Source organism: Hyposmocoma kahamanoa, unplaced genomic scaffold (genome assembly GCF_003589595.1).
Source record: "Hyposmocoma kahamanoa isolate Upper Pololo Valley unplaced genomic scaffold, ASM358959v1 80, whole genome shotgun sequence".
NCBI classification, from domain to species: domain Eukaryota; kingdom Metazoa; phylum Arthropoda; class Insecta; order Lepidoptera; family Cosmopterigidae; genus Hyposmocoma; species Hyposmocoma kahamanoa.
The window spans coordinates 5,562,749-5,584,281 of NW_020654051.1; the positions used below are offsets into that span (position 1 = coordinate 5,562,749).

The 21,533-nt window shown below is 36.6% G+C and overlaps 2 protein-coding genes across 2 annotated transcripts in view; both read right to left on the reverse strand.

Moving 5' to 3' along the window:
- LOC113233890 (toll-like receptor 3) overlaps nt 1–21,533 on the reverse strand; it is a 34,797-nt gene that overhangs the window by 2,493 nt on the left and 10,771 nt on the right. Inside the window, exons 3-6 of the mRNA XM_026469118.1 lie at nt 18,083–18,535; nt 17,578–17,845; nt 15,639–16,019; nt 10,951–11,132 (exon numbers count right to left, since the gene is read on the reverse strand). Coding sequence (XP_026324903.1) covers nt 10,951–11,132; nt 15,639–16,019; nt 17,578–17,845; nt 18,083–18,535 — 1,284 coding nt within the window. The remainder of the gene's footprint in view (nt 1–10,950; nt 11,133–15,638; nt 16,020–17,577; nt 17,846–18,082; nt 18,536–21,533) is intronic.
- LOC113233891 lies at nt 1,995–3,618 on the reverse strand. Its single transcript, XM_026469119.1, has one exon. It carries the CDS (start codon nt 3,187–3,189, stop codon nt 2,230–2,232), a length of 960 nt encoding a protein of 319 aa, XP_026324904.1. The 5' UTR covers nt 3,190–3,618; the 3' UTR covers nt 1,995–2,229.

The following is a 21,533-nucleotide window of genomic DNA, read 5'->3' on the forward strand; positions in this document are numbered from 1 at the left end:
ACGAATATGGCACTCATTTCTAAATCCAAGATGGCGGACACGAGTTTTGAAATAAATGCAATATGGGTATCATTTTCGAGGTACTTGGGGGTGCTCATTACGAATATGGCACTCATTTGTAAATCCAAGATGGCGGGCACGATTTTTTCAAAAAAATGCTATGTGGGTATCATTTTCGAGGTATTTGGGGATGCTCAATGTGAATATGGCACTATTTGTAAATCCAAGATGGCGGGCACGATTTTTCAAATAATGGCAAGTTGGGTATCGTTTTCGAGGTATTTGGGGGTGCTCATTACGAATATTGCTTTTGTTTGAACTGTCGTGTTTGCCATCTTGGATTTAGAAATGAGTCCCATATTTGTATTGAACATTCCCAAACATCTCGAAAACGATACCCAACTTGCCATTATTCGAAAAATCGCGCCCGCCATCTTGGATTTAGAAATAAGTGCCGTATTCGAAACCTAAAACCGAAAATGCCATAAGCAAACATTAAAGAAAATAACTGTTAAAATAGATTAAAAAATCGCTTAAGAATGCTCCCCTTTTAAGAAAATAAAATATTTTAATATAAAATATTTCGCTTGAGTTACGAAAAGAAAGACATATAATAAGCTATCAAAGTTGTACTGGTGGTGCCAACACTATAGTAGAAACAAATATATACTGTAAATTTGTTGCAATATGTGCTCCAATTCAAATAAAATTAATATAAATAATTATTCAATAAAGCATGAACGCAGAGCCGTTAAAAGTATTATAAAATAATTAAGTGTCCCAATCACTTACAGGAGTTAACGAAAACATTTAATGTTTATTCGAGTAAATATTAGTTCAAAATGCGCAAATAAATCGAAATTACAGGCACCACTAAAATTTACGTAATATAATTATTTTGATACAGAATAGCAAAATGGGGAGAAAAAAAATTCGTTACTTTGCAACACTTTCGTATCTTGTTGCCGCGAAATTATTTTTCTGTTTTAGTGAATATTTACATAAAAATATGAGTTGAAACGCATAACTTACTTGTGGAATGCGATGTTAGTGTCTATTTTGTTTGTCTGTTGTATTTTTACACCAATTTACCGCACATTTCGTCATTTTTAGCAAAAAATTTTGGAGCTGTTCGCGGTGCAATATGACCTTGAGCACTAACAGCCCGCGCGCTCCTGAGACGCGTTTGGAACCCTCTAACTTGCCTCACTTAGCGTGTGCGGGCTAGGTTTCTATGCGTTATTATTCTAAGTCTAGAACTATATTCTATTTATGTTAATAACTCTTGACGTAGCAAAATATCAATCGCTGTGGAAGTAGTCAGGTCACATATGCGTATATACATAATTTACAAGGTACTTTTTCTTTGTTTTCTATCATTTAGTTTACAAAAACCCTTGGGGAATTTGTAAATATTGTCCTTTTCGATGTGAGTGACAGTTTACATTGTGTTCCATTATATTGTGATATAATACATATAATTTTTCTCATTACAAATCTGCGCGTAAAGCGTTTAAAAAGTAGCGTGGAATAGGTTTTTGAAATTCGAACTTGACGATGGACTGTGGTGCACCTAACTTTTTCTTTCAATGAAAAAAAAACATAATGACACGTTGAACTACGCGATTTGTCGTCGAATTTATTTCTGTGATTTAAATCCGTTGGTACATTTTATTCTTATTATTGTTGACGTTAAATTGACAACGGTAACACTCATTTTGTTTTATTGGATTATTTTCATTTGTCCAAGAACTAAAATAATTTCGTTATCCACATAAAATTATAATACAAAGAAGAAAACGTATGTGGTATAAATTCAGAAAGCACCCAAAACGAAACTTATTTTTTTTTAATTTTCATTATAATCACTTTAATTTCTATACTTTGGATTGAATTGTATTGTAATTGTTTCAGGAACATAATGGGCCTAATATATCTAATAAAAGACCAAAGCTGATTTTTAACAACTTTACTGTTAGAAAGGTTAAATACGAATGGAGCGGCGGCACACGTCACAAATCACATACAAAAAGTACCTGTTAATATTCTTAAAGCAAACTATCTAACTATACCAAAACACAATTTAAAGTAATTAAAACTACAGGCGCCGCCGCCCTTCTCTAGCTCCACGGAGGGCCGGTTCCTGTGACCAGACAGATGGAGTGTGGATTCCACGAGCAGAGTTGATGGGGCCGCAACATCTTCCCCCTTCGCTGAAAGATCCCTCTTTCAGCACTGACTTACAGTAGGGTGCAGCGGACACAGGCGAACCAATGGACGTCGTACACTTCCTCTCGTTGTGTTTACTTCTGCAACTCGTGAAATTCCATCGGAGCCCGGAAATAGTCTCTGGACTCGACCGAGACGCCAACAGAGTGGTGGAACATGGTCTTCTTGAAGGAGCACCAAGTCGCCAATCTTTAATCTTTGATTGTCCGTCTCTGTCTTCCACTTTCTTCTTTGTTGCAGTTCGGCTATATACTCCTTTTGCCACCGGTTCCAAAAATGTTGGTGAATTTTCTCGAGCCGTGCGTAGCGTGCTAGAGAATTGGCAGCACGTTCCTCCAAGGTAGGAGTGGGTAGGGCAGTTAGAGGTCGCCCCACGAGGAAGTGCCCTGGTGAGAGATAGAGGAAGTCGTTAGGAGAGTTGGATAGGGGACACAAGGGACGACTATTCAAAACTGCCTCCACTTGCGCAAATAATGTAGACAATTCTTCAAAGGTTAAATGAGAATTGCCCATGACTCGTTTTAAATGGAATTTGGCCGATTTTACACCGGATTCCCAGATTCCGCCGAAGTGAGGAGCGTACGCAGGAATAAAATTGAACCTTACGCCTTCTTGGGCCGCAAATTCAGATAAAGAAACGTTACTTTGTTTTAAAAAATTAGACAATTCCTTATCACCTGCAACAAAATTACGCCCATTGTCACAAAACACTTCGACTGGCTTTCCTCTACGGGAAACAAATCGTCTAAAGGTCATGATAAAGGCGTCCTTTGATAAATCACTGACTGCTTCTAAGTGAATGCATTTATATTTCATACAGACAAATAGGCATAAGTAACACTTTACTAATTTGGCACCACGTCCTTTTCTATTTATAATTTGAAAGGGGCCTGCAAAGTCTAAGCCCACCGACGTAAAAGGAAAGTCTGGAATTAGTCGCTGGGGTGGTAGATTGCCCATTTTTGGGCATAGCGCTTTAGGTTGAACGCGACGGCAGCGTACGCAGTTATTTACAGTGCGCCGTGCGACGCGCCTTCCATTGATAGGCCAAACAAGCTCTCTAATAGTAGCCAGCAATGATTGGGGGCCAGCATGCAAAGTGCGTATATGCTCACGTTCAAATATAAGCCGTGTTAAGTGGTGCGATGAGTCCAACACAATTGGATGTTTTTTGTTATAGCAGTATTGAGAGTTACTAATACGGCCACCTACTCTAATTAGATTATTTTCAAAGAAAGGTGAAAGTGATATGATTTTGGATTTAGTTTTCAATTCTAATTTCTTGGACAGTAAATTATACTCAATAGGAAATGATTGCTGTTGTGCTATGGAACACAGGTAAGAGAAAGATTTATTTAATTCGTCGGTAGTTAGAATTCCTAACTGTTTAGTTTTAGGGTTCTTTAAATTAAAAACAAAGCGTTGAACGTAAGCAAAAGTTCTTTGTAATTTAGTTAATTTTGAATAATTCTCAAAATTGATAATGGATTCGTTGTTTACTAGTGACATATTGTACGCCATTGTTTCAGGCATTTCATTTTTAGTGTGAGATGGAATTGAACATTTATGTATGTATTTGTTAGTAGTTAAGTAAGTAGGAATTTGTAAGTTTGGTTTGTGTAAATGTTTTGAATATTGCGTAGTTTTAGTTTGTAAGTTTTTAGTATTTAGTGTATTTTTAGTTCGTAAGCTTTTAATTTCTGGTAAGTTTTCATTTTCAGAGTGAGAAGGAAGTTCGGGCCAACAAGATTCATCCTGGGATAAAAAACTTGGACCTGACCACCATAATTCCAGGTCTTGAAGCTGACTGGCAGTGACACCACGAGAAATTAGGTCAGCTGGATTTAAAGCTGAGGGAACATATTTCCAGGCGGATGACTTAGTTGTTTCATTGATTTCTCCAATGCGATTAGCTACAAAAGTTTTTAATTTATTTGTGTTTGTTTTGAGCCATGCTAAAACTACGCTGCTGTCGCACCAGTGTACAATACGTGATGGCTGGTATCTAATTGCATCGATAACAGAGTTACATAATCGGGCGGCGAGTAATGCAGCGCATAGTTCCAGGCGAGGAATCGTAACGGGTTTTAGGCTAGCGACCTTTGATTTCGCACACAAAAGCCTGACGGTTACGTCATCATTCTCATCTATAGAGCGAATGTAAACACACGCACCGTAGGCTCGCTGTGATGCATCGCTGAATGAATGCATTTCTACGACCTCAGGCGAATCGCAGACTACTCGTCGGGGTACTTGTAAATTAGAAAGTGAACTCAAATTGTTAGTAAATTCAAGCCATTCATTTGTTGTAATTTGATTGACGGGCTCGTCCCAGTCAACCTTTTGTGACCATAAATCTTGTAATATAATTTTTGGCTTAATTATACAAGGACTTAGCAATCCTAACGGATCAAATATTTTGAAAGAATTCGACATAATAAATCGTTTAGTGATAAGATTATTTGAGGATGGGACCTGAAATGGGAAGTGCAAAATATCATTGGAAGGGTTCCATCCAAGACCGAGAGTGCTCGATGATTCACTTATTGTTAAATTTTGTTGAGTATCTAAATCTGAACTTTCAAAAATAGTAGACAAATTACTCTTAAATTTTCTTAAATTGAAGCAAGCAGAGCTTAGAGCTGCTGAGACTGACTTCTTTATGTAGCGTAATTGTTGTTCATCGTTAGCGCCAGTTATTAAGTCATCTACGTAAAAATCCCTTTGTATTATAGTTTTAATAATGTCGTCCTCAGACTCCTCGCCCACCTGCCAGAGAGATCTTGTGCTTAAATAACTCGCACTTGCAGTGCCGTAAGTGAGAGTATCTAATCGCAACGTCTTGATTGGTTGTGACTCTTCCTCTCTCCATAGTATTAATTGTAAATTGCGATCGTCTTCGTGTACCCTTATTTGACGATACATTTTCTCAATATCGCCACACAATAGGAATTTGTATTGTCGCGCTCTAATTAGAATAGAGAAAAGAGAGTCTTGTATGTTTGGACCAACCATGAGGATATCGTTAAGCGAGTACCCAGAGGACGTGGGATTCGAACCGTCAAACACTACTCTTGTCTTAGTTGACTCACTGTCTTTCTTGAACACAGCGTGATGGCACAAAAAATAAGATGGACTTGGTTTATCGATGGGGGATTGTGATAAATGGTCTAATTTAGCATAATCTAGGATAAAATCAATATATTGTGACTTTAAAGCGGAATTTTGCTTAAAGCGTTTTTCTAGATTGAATAGCCGTTTTCTGGCTGAATAATAGGAATCTCCCAGACAATCAGGAGAATCAATTAGGGGCAACTTTACACAAAATCGCCCTGTACTTTGGCGTACAGTATTAGTTATGTAGTGCTCTTCACACATTTTGTCATTTTCGCTCAGAATTATTTTTTGGGGAATCTCTTCCAATTCCCAGAATTTAGGTAAATATTCATTTACAAAATCGTCTTTAGAAGACTTCGAAAGAGTTGCATGATTGCAATGAATAGGTAACTTGGTATCAGATAATTTGACATTAGTTGGAATAGGACCGGCGATCAACCAACCTAGGCGAGAATTTTGTAACTTGAGGTTATTTGAACCCAGAGGACGTGGTTCGCCTCTCAAAATGTCCCAGAATAAATCGGCACCTATTAAAACATCAATAGGTGCTGGTTGACCAAAATTAGGGTCAGCTAGCCTTATATTACTAGGCAAAGCTAATTGGCGCATATCAATAGGAGCCTTTGGCAGCTCACCAGTCAACTCTCTCAATACTAGACATGACAGAGTGACCTGGTATGAATTGTTTGCTAAAGAATTTATTTGGGCAATGCAATTCTCCTTTACTTGGTTGGATGAATTGTTGCCAATACCTACAATATTTAAAGTATTAATTAGATTGGTTTGCAGAGACAATTTGTCTCTCAATGCTTGGCTAATAAATGAAGATTGGCTTCCACAATCTAATAGGGCGCGAACATTTAATGATTTATTTGTGATAGGGTTTGTAACCTTGATCAACGCCGTGGAAAGCAGAACTTGTGTGGTGTTGTATACATTATTATTTTGTTTGGAAAATGACACTACTGAGTTAACTGTGTTTGTGTTAGTAACTGTATCAGAATTAGTACCTGTATTTGTATTAGTATTTACAATTGGCTGGTGAAGCAAAGTATTATGACGCTTCTTGCAATGGCGACAAGGACCCATTTTGCATTGAGACATTGTGTGACCTTGCCGTAAACAATTGGAACAAAGTTTAAGTTTCGAAACGTCTAAAATTCTCTCTTGTATATTTTTATTCCTGAAAATTGGGCAGTCGTAAATCCTATGACTGCTGTCATTGCAAATTATGCAATTTATTGAATAATTAGTAGGCACATCATGTTTAGTGCTAGCAAGAGAGAATTGAGTTTTGTTTGAGCTGAATTTAGGAGTAGGGGCCGAATGCGAGGAATGCTGCTGTTGTGAATTAAAGTTTTGACTAGAACTTTTGTTTCTACTTAAAGCTTGTAATACATTTGCACGATCGTTTAAGAAATTATTAAATATGTCCAATGTTGGAATGTCATCCAGTGCATTTCTCGCCTCCTCCCACTTTGTAACTGTTCGTGAATCAAGTTTTTTAGTTAAAATGAAAATAAGTAAAATGTCCCACTGGTCTGTGGGCAGGCCTAAAGTAGATAAAGCTCGTAGGTTTTTAGAAACGTGATCTACTAAAAACCGAAGCGATTTTTCGGACTCGCGTATCATAGGCTGAATATTACATAACGAATTAAGGTGGTGATCTATCAACAAACGCTTATTATCATACCGTTCGTTAAGCAACGCCCACGCTTCCTTGTAATTATCACTGGAGATCTCCAAGTTTGAAACGACTCTCGCCGCTTCACCTTCCAAATATGAATTCAAATAGTAAAATTTTTGAATAGGAGATATTTTGGAATTGTCATGAATTAAACTTTTAAATATATCTCGAAATTCAAGCCAGCGAAAATGAGAACCATCAAACCTTGCAATTTGTATTTGAGGCAATTTAATTGCACTCTCATTATCAAAGGAGCAATGATTTGGTACAGAATTGCGTCGCAATTCACTCATAGAATTGAACTCTAAACAGGTTTTTGCAGTCGCCATACTAATAATTATTTCATGCTCAATATTTTCTCGAATTTCGTTTTCTTCGTCTAATTCATCGCAATTTAATATTTCGATTTCAGTTTGCAACTCATCGAATCTTGCTGCCAAAGCCTCAAACTTAGTTAATTTTAAATTTAACTCGGTTAGTTCTATATTGGGCAGATGCGGTTTACTAGTTACCTTATCCAAATAGTTTTTGAATTTTGTAATTTGCCCTTTAATTGAACTTCTTTTGATTACAGCCAATTTTAAACTCGCAAAATTAGCAGTAGCCTCCGCCTTTTCCGTCATGATATTTAAAAATATAAAACAATTCACTTACAATGTATAAAACTGAGCAAAATATGTTAGTATTTAAATCCAATCGCAAAATTTGAAGCAGGCAATATAGAAAGATATTAATAATAAAGGAATAAAAGGTTCAATCTCACGCTCCTCACTGCGACGTAACCTGTACGCGGCACCGGTCACTGCATCAGCTGTTGCCAACCGAAAACAATAGGCAGGCCCGGAACCTGTTTGCAACAAATGCAGCGAGTTGTCACCTGGAATGTTCGGCAAAAAATGCGTGAACTACAGCAATAGATAATTGATATGTAAATACGAGTATGGGACGTGGATAAAACTAATAATAACTGATTAAAGGTAAGTATTTAGAGGTAAGTTAATTTTAAGTTAGGTTAAGTAAATGGGTACGCAAACCGTACGTTTGTAAAAATTAAATAGATAATGGCTTATTATTTGTATTTTATTCGTGAATATTGTTATTTTAAGGCAATTTGTTCTAGTAATTTAACTGTAGTTAGTAGTATTTAACTCCTTGCAATTAAATATGGGCAAGTATAATAGGTATTTGCGCAAGTATCGACTGTTTGGTAAAAATTAGCTCAATGCTAGAAAATTTACTTGAAAATGATTCGGAATTAACCTTTAGGAGATTTGGATTAGAATAGGGAGGACAAAGGAAGGCACTTAGCTCGTGTGATGAGTCGGCAATGGCGGCACGATGTATTTGACCTTTAACTGCTCGTTTCTTGCTGAATCTTTGCTCGTGTCGTGCTTAATGTTTGCCGTGCAGTAGAAAATCTTCTTTTAAGCTTGCAGAGTGGCTCCAACTTCGTCTCCTGATCTGCTTCGATGGCCGTCGACAGTCCACGTGGCGGTGCTTGCGGTAAGAGGGATTCACTGTCTCATTTACCGGACCGGACGATTGATAGGCGTCAACACAGCTGCAGAAGAGACCTTCACCTGTCTCTGGTTTTCTGGGTGTCGGCGCAAGGCGGAATAGGCGGAAGGCGGAAGGGCGGCGGCGCCTTGATATCGTCTCACGTGAACTTGTGACCTCTTCAAATCTTGAATTAGCGTAGCAGAATAATCGGGACCTGTAGCTATTTTGGCACTACTGTCCTGTCACGGTCGCCAATTTATGTTTCAGGAACATAATGGGCCTAATATATCTAATAAAAGACCAAAGCTGATTTTTAACAACTTTACTGTTAGAAAGGTTAAATACGAATGGAGCGGCGGCACACGTCACAAATCACATACAAAAAGTACCTGTTAATATTCTTAAAGCAAACTATCTAACTATACCAAAACACAATTTAAAGTAATTAAAACTACAGGCGCCGCCGCCCTTCTCTAGCTCCACGGAGGGCCGGTTCCTGTGACCAGACAGATGGAGTGTGGATTCCACGAGCAGAGTTGATGGGGCCGCAACAGTAATAAATTGAAAATAAACATAATATGAGCGAGTAAGTAAAGTAAAAATAATAAGTAAAAAATTATTTGTTATAGTTCAACTGTTTTTCTTTCATCTATCATTTTCCTCGCTACAGTGAGCTGAGAAGTTGTGTGTTTTGCTCGGCAGCAAAGTTGTTTTGCGTCTCGTGTCTTGAAACCCTCGCTACACTGAATCCCGATTCAATTTTTAACCACTCGCTACAACTTTGCAGCCTTGCGTAACAAATAACTATTGTTACTATAAACGTAATATAAAATTTATATTTAATAAAATATGACATACTTGAAAGTTTAGAAGTAGAAAATTTCCTCGAGGGCCGCCCATATCCAGATCGTAGGCATCGAACCCAGAAAACTTTCAACATTTCCTCTTTGAATAGCTTACTTATTTTTTGGCGGAATTAACTGCCAGTTTAATTGACTTACAATTATATGGACGTCGGGTCCACGCTAAAAAGTGTCCGAACTTATGTGGCGTTAAAATCGTATACAGAGCGTCATTCACGCTTTAGTCTTCGTTTGTTCGACTGACAGCGAAGCAAGCAAAATTAGACAGTATTGCGATGACATTACAATTTAAATTCAACGTTTTAGCTTTTTCATATTCCTTTACATGTCACTACGTTTAAATAGGTTGACTTGGGACATTTTTTTCGTGGTTTTTGTATTAGACCCGTCGTCCATTTATTTGTAAGTCAATGGCCAGTTTAGAAATTTCAAGAACCCAGGGTTTCAACCGCAAATTGTAATTTATTTTTGATGACGAGTATTTAAAATGTCTTGAAAATTCACGTTTGTTTTATTCGTTACATCATTATTACCGAATAATGAAATATATCAAAATGTATTTATTGATTTTTTTGTGAAATAACTGCACTAGCTTTGTTATGATTATAAATAGAAAGATCGAAAATAAAGGAAAATTTCGTCGACCCGGTGGGACTTGAACCTTGGCCACGACCATGCTGCACCGTAGCACTGCTCTAACCGTCTGAGTCACGGGTCTAGTTACCGAGTCACTAGAATATCGAAAGTCTATACAAAGATCTATAACAAAAACACATAGGAGAATTTCGACGATTTGGTAACTGATTATGAAATAAAATAAAATAAAAATATTAAGGACATAGGTACAGGGTCAAGAGCACGTCAAGCTTGACACTTAAGACCTAAATCGAACTCTATGCCGCTTATATAAGAACGGTCCAAAGTACAAAGTGTCAAGCTTGATATGCTCTTGACGTACATACATCCAACTATTTAGAAATAGGGTTACTGCATTTTTTTCTTTTTAAGACTTACTATAACGAAATCCTGCAGTGTGAAAACCTATTGACTCAAAATTTTTTTTAAAATTGAAAATGCATGTATTTAATTTTCACCTGTAAAAATATTGGTTTAGAGTTGGATTTCAAGAGACGAGACGAAAAACAATTTTGCTGCCGAGCGAAATACCCAACTTCTCAGCTCACTATCCTGGCCTATATAGCCTGGGAAATGGTAGATGAAAGAAAAAGTTTTCGTGCGGCAACCGTCCAGTTACCACGCGCCCGTGTACATTAATGACGAATCTGAATTCTATTTACTAAGCAACAACATTGAAATTCCTCTGCATAATACAACCGCGGGCCGCCGCGTAGGCCAAATTCAAGCCAGTCTTGCCCACGTGCCCGAGATGCTCATTTAAGTTAAAACGTAAAACCTAAATAAATAGAGCGTATTTTGCCATGACAGTTAGACGAACGCGGTCAGTGCGCGGCGGCAACGTGGACTCCGTTAGCGCGATGAATGCGCCCTGTGGGTATCAGATGTCAGGACATATAAAAATTAATTGTCATGTACCTGAATTCAGCCAACAATCGAGAGTTGCTACGGATCATTTTCGGCAGTAATTCGTCGAGGATCCATTGCATGTCGCAAGAGCAGTCCCACGGATTGAACTGCAGGTTGATACCTTCATTCAGCTTCGACCAGTCCAGAAGATCTCGAGATATACTTGTTAGATTGTTGCCGCTTATATCTAACTGCAAATAGGACAGTTAATTAAATTAACAGTTAAATTATAATCTCAAAGTGTAAAAGTGTGTGTATGTTGTAATTGTAACTGAACCTGAAAATGTGTACAGAAAAACACCATTAAAATTTGTATAGACAAAAATATTATTCTAGGTATTAATAGAGACAACTATTTTTCTAAATTTGAAATCTCTGCTATTCGTATTAACCAACGTTCTATTGCTATTGATTGTATTCAAAATATAATCCATAATTAAAATGAAGCTGCCAAGCCTATGAATAAAACCTCGAGTATATAACCAGAAAAGAGACAAAATGTCATTTAATTTGTTTGAAAACTATTCTGCCAAATCATTACTGTGACAACTGCGCTCTGATTGACCAGCCCGAATTCGAAACAATTGACTGGTGTCGTCAATTTTTTCACTTAAAATCCTCCAGTTTAACTTTGATCCTTGCTATAATGGACGATAATTGCTAAATCACATATTTCATATTTAATTATCGATGAAATGTGATTCCGTTTTATTTGTAATTAGATGTTTTGCTGTTGTTCCCACACCACCGAATGGAACAGCCCCCCATACTTAGAGATAGTATCCTTATTACAATAAATACAGAATATTTTTTGGAATATACGGAAACGTACACACAGGTCAGTTGTTGGCGCCCATTGACCTACCAATGGCGCTGTACTATTTCAGCTTTTTAATTTGTGATTTCAGCGCAAACGAGAGTTGATATTTAAAAGTGATATCAGTAGGGGAAAGGTGTACCAGATGATCCTCTTCAGGGAGAATGGTGGTGGTTTAAAAAATATTCAGCTTAAAGCAGATGTAAGGGGGTCGTTTTCAGATAACCTCCAAAAATGTGTCCCTTTTAATAACTTTCATGTTATTACATGAATGCTACGCATTATTTATTTAATATGATTGCTTGCTTACTTAGTCTGTGTTACACATAAAAAGACTACTTTACTACGTCACAGTAATAAATAAAAAAGTGAGCAATTTCTCATTCATGGGAGCCGGTTCCACGTCGCCCAAATTTTAAGAAAAGAAGAAAAAAAAATTAAACACTCGTGGAAATCGCAATATTTCCCATCGAGAATAAACTCTAATAACTTACACGTCGAATACATACCGTAACTTTCTAATTTATTATAAACAAACATGTTTTCTTGGGAATACAAAATGTGTGTTTTTCTTATCATTAGTGTCAATTCAACTAAAAACCTCCTAATAACAAAAGTTCATACCGCATCACCTTCACCCTTCGCACACGTGAGAAGGGGCTCCTGTCGGATTGGAGTATACACAGTGGAGTAAGTGCATCTCCGTTTTAGTTTTATAAAAAATCAACTTAAATACCAATTTCAGCGCTTGTGATTAAATCGTTCTCATTCATGTAAAGCAATCTATCTAAACAAGTATTAAGTAATAGTTTTATAAACTTTATTGTACATCAATTAGACAAAGGGAACTTTAAAATCTATGCACTTTTATAACTGTCCAGCATATTTTACACACTTGACATTTAAAAATGTATTCAATAACATTATTGTCGCTCTCATTCTTTTCTACCTTTAAGTCAAATAGTTACATTAAGCCAAGCATTTATTTGAAATATAACAATTAGATGGTGATAGTGGTGATGATGACGGTGGTGACAATGATGATGGTGGAGATGGTGACGATGATGATTGTAGTGATGATGATGTTGATGGTGGTGATGATGATATATTGATGTACAACAAAGTTTTGTATGACATTAACAAAATACTTATTTAGATTTATTTATTAATTATATATAGATAGACAGGAAGTTATATTAAAATATTTGTTACATGTTAAATGTTGTAAATTGTTCTTTTGTGAACGATAAAATGTGTGTTGTAATAATAATTTCGTATTACTGCAATCTCATTCGTGTGACCTAAAATATCGTTTCTTTTTGTTGTATTTAACTTAAATATTTCCGTGATTTTATAATTATTGACATTGCTTGAGCTTATTTGTATGTTTAAGACCTTAAAATCAAAAGAAAAAAGGGTTTTACAAAATTCACCCAAAAGCGTTGAATGATAGAAAATTTATCTATTTACATGTTGTTTTACTAAAAACGTTTTGTTTTTTGATCTTTCATTATTATATTTTCATATTTTTAAAACCCTACTAAAGGATTTTCTTGGACACCGGGGTGTCCAAGATGATCCTAAGGGTATGGGCAAGATGATCCAGGGGATCACCTTGCCTCTATTTAGGAAAATTTCTAGTATTTTGTGGAAGGAAATGAAAACAACAACTTTTAAGACTTAACAAAGTCCTCACTTATGTAATCTAAGTATATAACACAACAGTTACGGAACTTCGAGAACAAATAATCTTAATTAACTGATATCTTACAGGTACCTAAGGGTGGGCGATATTGTTTTTTATGGCCAGTTGATATCTATCCTCGTCTCCATATCTTTAATGTACTTTACGAGCTCGATTTCCTGTTTAACACATCTGATGAACAGTTTTTTTTTTCACCTAAATATTTCATTGAACTGACACACCCTTTATTTTTACCTTTAGCCCGTCTTTTTAATGGCATAACGCGTACCTACTGCGAACTATTTACTTACAGATCTATGTGGCGTCCTACTTTTTACGCATCTAGTTCTTTAGATCATAGTCTTCCTACCACCCACCACGAATGGTTTTTCTTTTGCTATTACGCGGCCTGGTCTAAAACAAGAAAAAGCATTTATATTTGTTATTAATCGAGATCGATCATATAAACGAAATCCAGTGTTCTACTATTTTATTCGTATTGCAAGCTATTTAATTAAGAGGTTTCAGTACTCAGAAAAACATACAAATTAAAAATAGTCCGTTAACAACATATACAGTACAAAATGATCCCCAGGGATCGTCTCGTACACCAAAACCATAATCATCTTTCCACAATTTACTTAATTTTATTTTTTGTTCGGCAAAATAACCTGTATGCTGTCTACTATTACCACGCCATTAAAAAAGTCAGTAGAGCATTATACAAAGCCACCAACACAAAAATCTTAGCAATTGATTGCTTAGAATGGAAGTTGCCAAGCTTTTAATCAACTCTACCTTAGATCAAACTCACACAATTTTAATTTTTTCCACAAAAATGAACCTCGTCACTCACATCACCATTACGAATTGACTAATGAGAGGGCAGATAGAGGCCTACATTATACCAAACAAAATATCTAGATGACGTTACTAGTTTAGCTACAATTGAAAAGAATCATCGTACCTCCAAGGATCATCTCGTACACCTTTCCCCTACCATTTGACTGATGAGTTGCCAAGGATTGCCCAAATTTCGTCTCTATTTCTGGTTATATATCCAATGGATTAAAATAACTAAATATAACGTAATACATATTTGCTTATTATTTTTGTGTCAACTCAAATAAACGGGTGAAAACTTTCCCTAAAATCCCCCGTCCCACTTAATATCAACTTTCTTCTAACGTCTAGTCTAGTCCACTCTCTCTTTGTGCATGTCCTGTGTAAATTTATGAAAAAAAAAAAACAATCTGTGTCTGTTATAGTCTGTGCAAATTCTCTGTTGTAGGTTCTTCTATCAGTGATTTCTGTCGAGGATTCGCTTTGAACCTTTTGGAGGGAAAAGTGTTGTTTTTATTTTCACTTTCAATTATTTTGTGAAATCTAGTTTAAAGTGGAATAGGATAGTGCTATTGTGCCTTAATCGAAGATTAAAACGCGAAATTATACGAATCTCGAACTAAACTACCCGTATCGGCCCACTTTAAAAGAATCCCGAGTCAATCCAAGCACGCCGCCTCAAATTGCCTATCCTCTTTGTGGCGGCCATATTTACAGAAACATAATTAAACTTCATGTTTAGACTGATGGCTTTGCCAAAGCCTTAATAATATATATTTTTTAAATTATTTCTGTCGAAATTCACCAGTCAAATTTTGAGTTAAAAGCGCCTATGTTCCTTAACTCGACCTTGGCAGAATCATCGATGGTATAGGTATAGGAACTATAACATTATAAATAAGAAGAAGAGATATGTGAAAATTTACCTATAAATATGTCAAAATAATGTCTTCGTGGAAGCGTTTTACGCGCCAAATAACAAAAAGTCCGTTCTAAAATTTTTTTCATCCTCTAAGGTTCTTAAGCAAAAACCTATCTCTCTGCATAAAATTAATAAAAAATAACATAAGCGCAGCTATAGTCACAGACACCACCACCAAAAATATACCCAACACGTGTATCGCCTCTCCACGTGGCATGGTCAGGGGGCTATTGATTGTTCGACGCTTGGCCGAAGAATATTCTAGTGAGGAGAGTTTAGTATTACTTGGCGAGAGGACAATAATATCTCGTGAAGTCACTAGTTTCAAAGCGACGTAACTTTTCAATAATTACGATAATCTTCTTCTGGGTATTATAGGTACTGTAGTTATGCTAGTTAAAACTAAACAACATGTTGTTGGTAAAACTTACCATGCATAAAGAAGTGTCATCAAAAGCCCCGTCACTTATCACCTCTAGTGATGGACAATTTGACAAAAAGAGAGAGAAACAATTGTCCTCATAGTTTTCCACAATTCTCGGCGCTACGTTACTAAATGCCCTCTTTTCAATGACTCTCACATTATTTAATTCCGTCAAAGAGAGAATTTCCAGTGTAATTGGTTTTTTGAAATAAATCGTCTCAATAGGATTTCCATCCAGTGTTAGCACATGTAGAAGTGGGAACATCTCATTGTTGATTGACTGTGGTATTTCTTGTAATAAATTAAAAGAGAGCTTCAAACTCAACAGTGAGTTCAGTTGTTTGTTGATAGTAAAATCCTTTAGTTGGTTTCCCGATATGTCTAGATACTGAAATATAAATAAAAGTTAACAATTATAACTCATTTATTTTAAAAAATCGACCTCAAGAGCATTCTTCTCAACGATAACTAATAAACGCAAATTATTATGAAAGTGCTCGTCAAAACGAATCATTTGAACCCATACACAAGATAGCTGCTGAGAAGTTCCTCTCATCAACAGACATATCATTAATACGAGTAATAAAAATAAATCAGCTGTTTTTGACAGTCGTCTTCATAAAGTCTCATATTCATTTAAGGGGTATACGCTTCTATAATAAGTTTCCGATTGATATTCAAAATTTACCATTTACAAGATTTAAAACTATTGTGAAATAATAATTTTAAACTAAAGATTATAATACAACTTGTGCGTACTTTGATGACAAAAATCCGAGGACTTGACCCGTTTAGCTTTTGCAGGTAGTAGTGCGCAAGGGTGACCATGACATGTTATGGTGACATAACATTTTAATTTCTTTGGAATTATTTAATTACATCTACGTGCCAAGTTTTATTAAAACCGGTTAACGGAAAGTGGTACTACGGTAAATGGTAAAATTATGGTAAACCGTATGCGGTACGCTATGTTACCAACTGAGGTACCACACCGTACGTTACCAACAAAAAAATAATTCGTTTACAATTATCAAAATCCGTGTACAAACGTCGGAATAATGGCGTCACATATACACAAAACAAAATTAAAAAATACAGTCGAATTTAGAACCTTCTTATTTTTTGAAGTCAGTTAAAAAGCACGTACATGGGGTAAAATAAATATAATAAACTACCTACTAATCGTTGCAGGCGATAGCAATTAGCAGAGACCAGAGTGGGCACAGTATTCTTATCTAATAATTCTTCTTCCATTCTACTCTATTCTTCTAATTCTAATGGGGGCTCCTCTAACTACAGAGTTATTGTATTGTATTTTGTCCTATATTTTTCAAGCGCAATAACTTTACCACGCTAGTGTAAATAGAAGAAAAAATTGAAATTATTTAAGGCGGGTGACTCAAAGGCACTCGCAGGCACCTAACTTAAGTAAAGACTTGACAACATTTCCACTATATCTGGTGGAGTCGCAGCCTTACAATCTGAACAGATTGTTACAATACAGGCGAATGTTCTCGGTGAAGGAAGCTACCGAATCGGTGCACCTCCCTCACCGCTGTAATGCTCACTTTTGAACTGTTACATTACAAGAGCATGTTCGCGGTGAAGGAGCGCCTTTAAATTTATTTTGTAAATTCAAACTATGCAGTATTTTTGTAATTTGGAAATTATTTATTTTACATCTACATAATACAGTTGTATTATCAATGGAAGAAGAGCTGGAGATAGATGGAGATGCAGGATTTTTTAAACATATTACTGTTTAAAAAAACCTGCCTTTTGCAAAGTCCGCAACGTTGTGTTGTGAAGTGGTATTTATTCATACAAGAAATAAATATCGTTGTATCAATTTCCTCGCAAATATGTTGAAAAACATTGCATGTCGCACGGGCGGTAAAAATTACAAAACTCTCTCTTAGTAATTTCTTATTTTAATAATAACTTACTTCCAAATTATGCAATTCCGTAACACTTTCATCATAAATCCCTTGAAGTCTGTTATAAGACATGTCAATAAGCTTTATTCCGCTAGGAAATCTCGGCCAACTGTGCATCCTGTTAATCCTCAACGTGATTACTTGCAATGACGGCGGAAAATCAAAGGAGAAAGTTATGTTGTTCTGTGCTAAATTCAATTCCCGTAGATTCGTGCATTTCAAGAAGGCATCGTCCTCCACTATTTCTATTACGTTGTTGGATAAATCAACAAGTTCGCTATAAAATGAAATATGATATTAAAATAATTAAATGTAACTTTAATCGAGTCAAGCGGCTGGGACACTGTCTTTATTTCAGAATTTACTTCTTTTGAAACGAAATTAAAACCCTTTGAAAAATCTCGGTCGATCGAAAAAAAAATCGAAGAAATCTTTAAGGTATACTGTATTGATATAAATTTCTGTAATTTCAAAGATCAGCGTTTGGAGGACAAAGTACAATTTAGTTACTTACATGTTATTAGAGTCAGGAAAAGAATCCCTCGTAATCGATCTTATTCTGTTACCACTAAGATTCAAAATCTTCAACATGGGCAAATTATCTTTTTTTTGCAGCAGTAAATCGTAAATATTATTCTTGCTCAAATCTAGATCCTCTAATGAAATCATTGACTGCAAGGCTTCTAACGGTATCTTCTTTAACTGATTACTTTGAAGATTGAATTTTTTTACGCGGGCTAAGTATTTAAAATCCAACGGGTTAAAGTCGTACAGTTTATTGTAAGATAAATCTAGGTCTTCTAATTGATCAATGTTGGTAAAAAGGTCCGGTGTGATTTCTGTCAGATCGTTGTGAGCGAAAGACAACCGCTTCAATTTACGGATTTGGCTGAAGGGATCAGGCCAGTACGTCTGGATCGCGTTGCTGCTGAAGTTAAGCGTCTCCACATGCTGATTTTCTGGTAACCTGGAATTAATACGTTTATATTAAAAATAAAATGTTCCAACATACCTACACTAAAAGCTTATATGTCTACTCGTACATATCGCACTGTTGTTAATAGTGTATCAATGAAAAACGAATTAGGTACTCACTCCTCGTGAAAGATTATTAAAATTTAAGTAAGTATAAGTTAAAATTTATTACAAACATCTAAATAATTGCCAAACATATTTAAAAATTTAAGGGGAAAAACCATTTTATATTTCTGAGTAAGAACTGTTTTATCCAGAAGAAGCTCACAAAAATGTCTCAGTATAAGTTGATATCTTTTGATTGCTTCTTACAATATTCTAACGGCGGTTTTATTGACGGGTAGAGAATAACTTTTGCTTTCGGCATCGTATAATATAATCTTGAATGTCACATATTTTGAGTTACAACACTATTGTAATGGCAGTGCGATATGTAGTAGGCATTCTTCTAGGCGCAAACTTAAAGCTTTCCTGTTGGAAAATCAAAAGGAATGCTCTCAACGTTTTCTAGCATTTATTTATTTAGAATACTTTTTAAATATATATCGCACCCTTTTTTTAACACATCAAGTGGCAGGACAAGTCGTGCGCCTAGTGTTAAGCGACACGTCTGTCCATAGCTTTAAATCGCAAAGATCTTAGGGGCGCTGCCACTGCGCCCTTTACCTTGAAACTTCAGTTGATAAATCCCATGTAGTTTCATTAGCACCCTTACCCTTCCAAACCGAAACGCAGTAATGTTCACATCTCTGCTTGGCGACAGAAATATGTAAGTGGCAGAACTTCCCTGGACAAACTCTTTCACAAGAAGCTCTACTACTACATGTCAACATACATACATTTATACAACCTGTTTTATCACAAATAAATTTATTATAAACGTAATACCACGTGATCTTAGGGTGTTGCCACACTTATAGACATGCGTCGCATTAAGCCGTACGGCTAGCACTATAAAGCGCGACTTGTGCGAGAGCGACATAAAGCGCGAGGTACTGTCCTATAGATAATAGCAATATCTCGCATTTCTATGTCGCTCTCGCGCAACTCGCGCCCTGTTGTACTAGCCCTACAGTTTCGCCTATATTGACGCCTTTTTCGCTCTTATTACATGGACATAAAGCTCTTTCTGACCGACTTAAGCCGATTTCCCATTAGTAAGTCTGCCGTCCACTAACTAGAATGCGGCTAAGAGACAAAATATTTTTTTGAGATGTCATAAAAAACCATAACCCAGTTTTAGAATATTGAAATTGTTTAATAATATTTCAGATATACATCGTTAGGGTAAGTTCCGATAAGTCGAAAACTAACTAATATTAACTGTTTTTAAAAGACTCAGCCGCGTTTTAGTTGTGGACGGCAGAAGTATAATGCCTCCCTTAGGATGCCAACCATCAAGACGCTTGCGATGAGTGCTATATGTGCGAATATGAAAAGTAGAGTCTATGCATGATGACAACTGAATATGCCGTCGAGAATAAAAAGATCCCTCAAAATAAGCTCTACGATATTGAAAGTCATAGAATACAGCTTTACAATTAACCCTGTATAATCCCGCCGCATATAATTACTCTTATGGACCTACTTTAACACGTGACTGTAATGCGTCAGCTATATAGCTCATAGTCGATTTGCAAAGTAAACTTAGCGACATTATGACTCGTGGCTATGATTGATGTTAGGCCTCGGCATATTTAGCATTTATGCCTCTCAGATAACGTGGGCATTCACCTTAACTCTCAATTGTATGATAGCGCACTCTGTGTAAATGACCAAACATATCATTTTATATCATAACATATCATTTTCAACAAAGAATTTTGACAGATTGTTATATCCTTATGCCTGACCCATGTCAATTTGCGAAAATATGACATGAGCGTTTAAAGTGCTCACCCTTTATCATAGAGATATTTTATTAGCGAGAGTGAGTACATGTTGTGTATTTATAGAAGAATTTGTGATTGTGTTTGTGATTTTTATACGAACGGCACACCATTACTATCTGCCCTCATTGCATCGAGTATATAACAAGAAATAGAGACGAAATGTCATTTTTTTTTTTGTTATGTAATGTAGGAGGCGAACGAGCAGACGAACCACTGGATAGGAGGTGGCCATCGTCGCCCATGGACATTTACAACATCAGATGAGCTGCCTATGCGTTGCCAGCCTTTGAGATCCCTGTAATATCGCATGTCATAGCGCAAAGGAAACACTTCAGGAGGGAGGTCATTCCACTCCTTGCAGATTCGAGGAAAAAACGAACGAGATGCGTGGTTTTACAATGCCAGGCATCTAAAATGTGGGGATGGACTCTACTCCTTTGGCGGGAGGTGCGATGATAGAAACGAGACGGTGGCACCAGTTTCCTGAGAGCACTCCCCATTATAAAGACGGTGGAACACACACAGAGAGCCAACGTCTCTCCGTAGGCTAAGGGCTCCATACCGTCTGTGAGTTTGGGCTCATCGATAATACGAACAGCCCTACATTGGATGGAGTAAAGTGGATCAAGCTTGTATTTGGGAGCTCCTGCCCAGAGATGCGAGCAATACTCCATATGGGGCCGTACTTGTGTTTTATATAACAAAAGTCGGTGACCTGGAGAGAAATACTGCTTCGCTCTATTGAGCACTCCGAGCTTTTTTGAAGCCAGTTTGGCTTTGCTCTCCTAATGACTCCGGAACTGGACTTCGTTCGTGATGTCCTCCAAGTATCTCAATACTCTTTGAGATGGTAAGGGCAGTGTTCTAGAACTTTGGCGCTGTTACGAATGGGGATTTTTTTAGCGGTAAACGCGCACACTTGTGTCTTTGCGGGGTTAAATTGTACTAGATTCTGTCGGCACCATTCTGAGACCTGCTCCAAAGAAATCTCGATTTTGGACACAAGTTTCCGTCTGTTTTATTCCACTTGCTGGTGCGACGTGTGGTGTGGTGTGGTGGATATTTGTGCGACCTGTATAATAGGCATCACCGGTACTG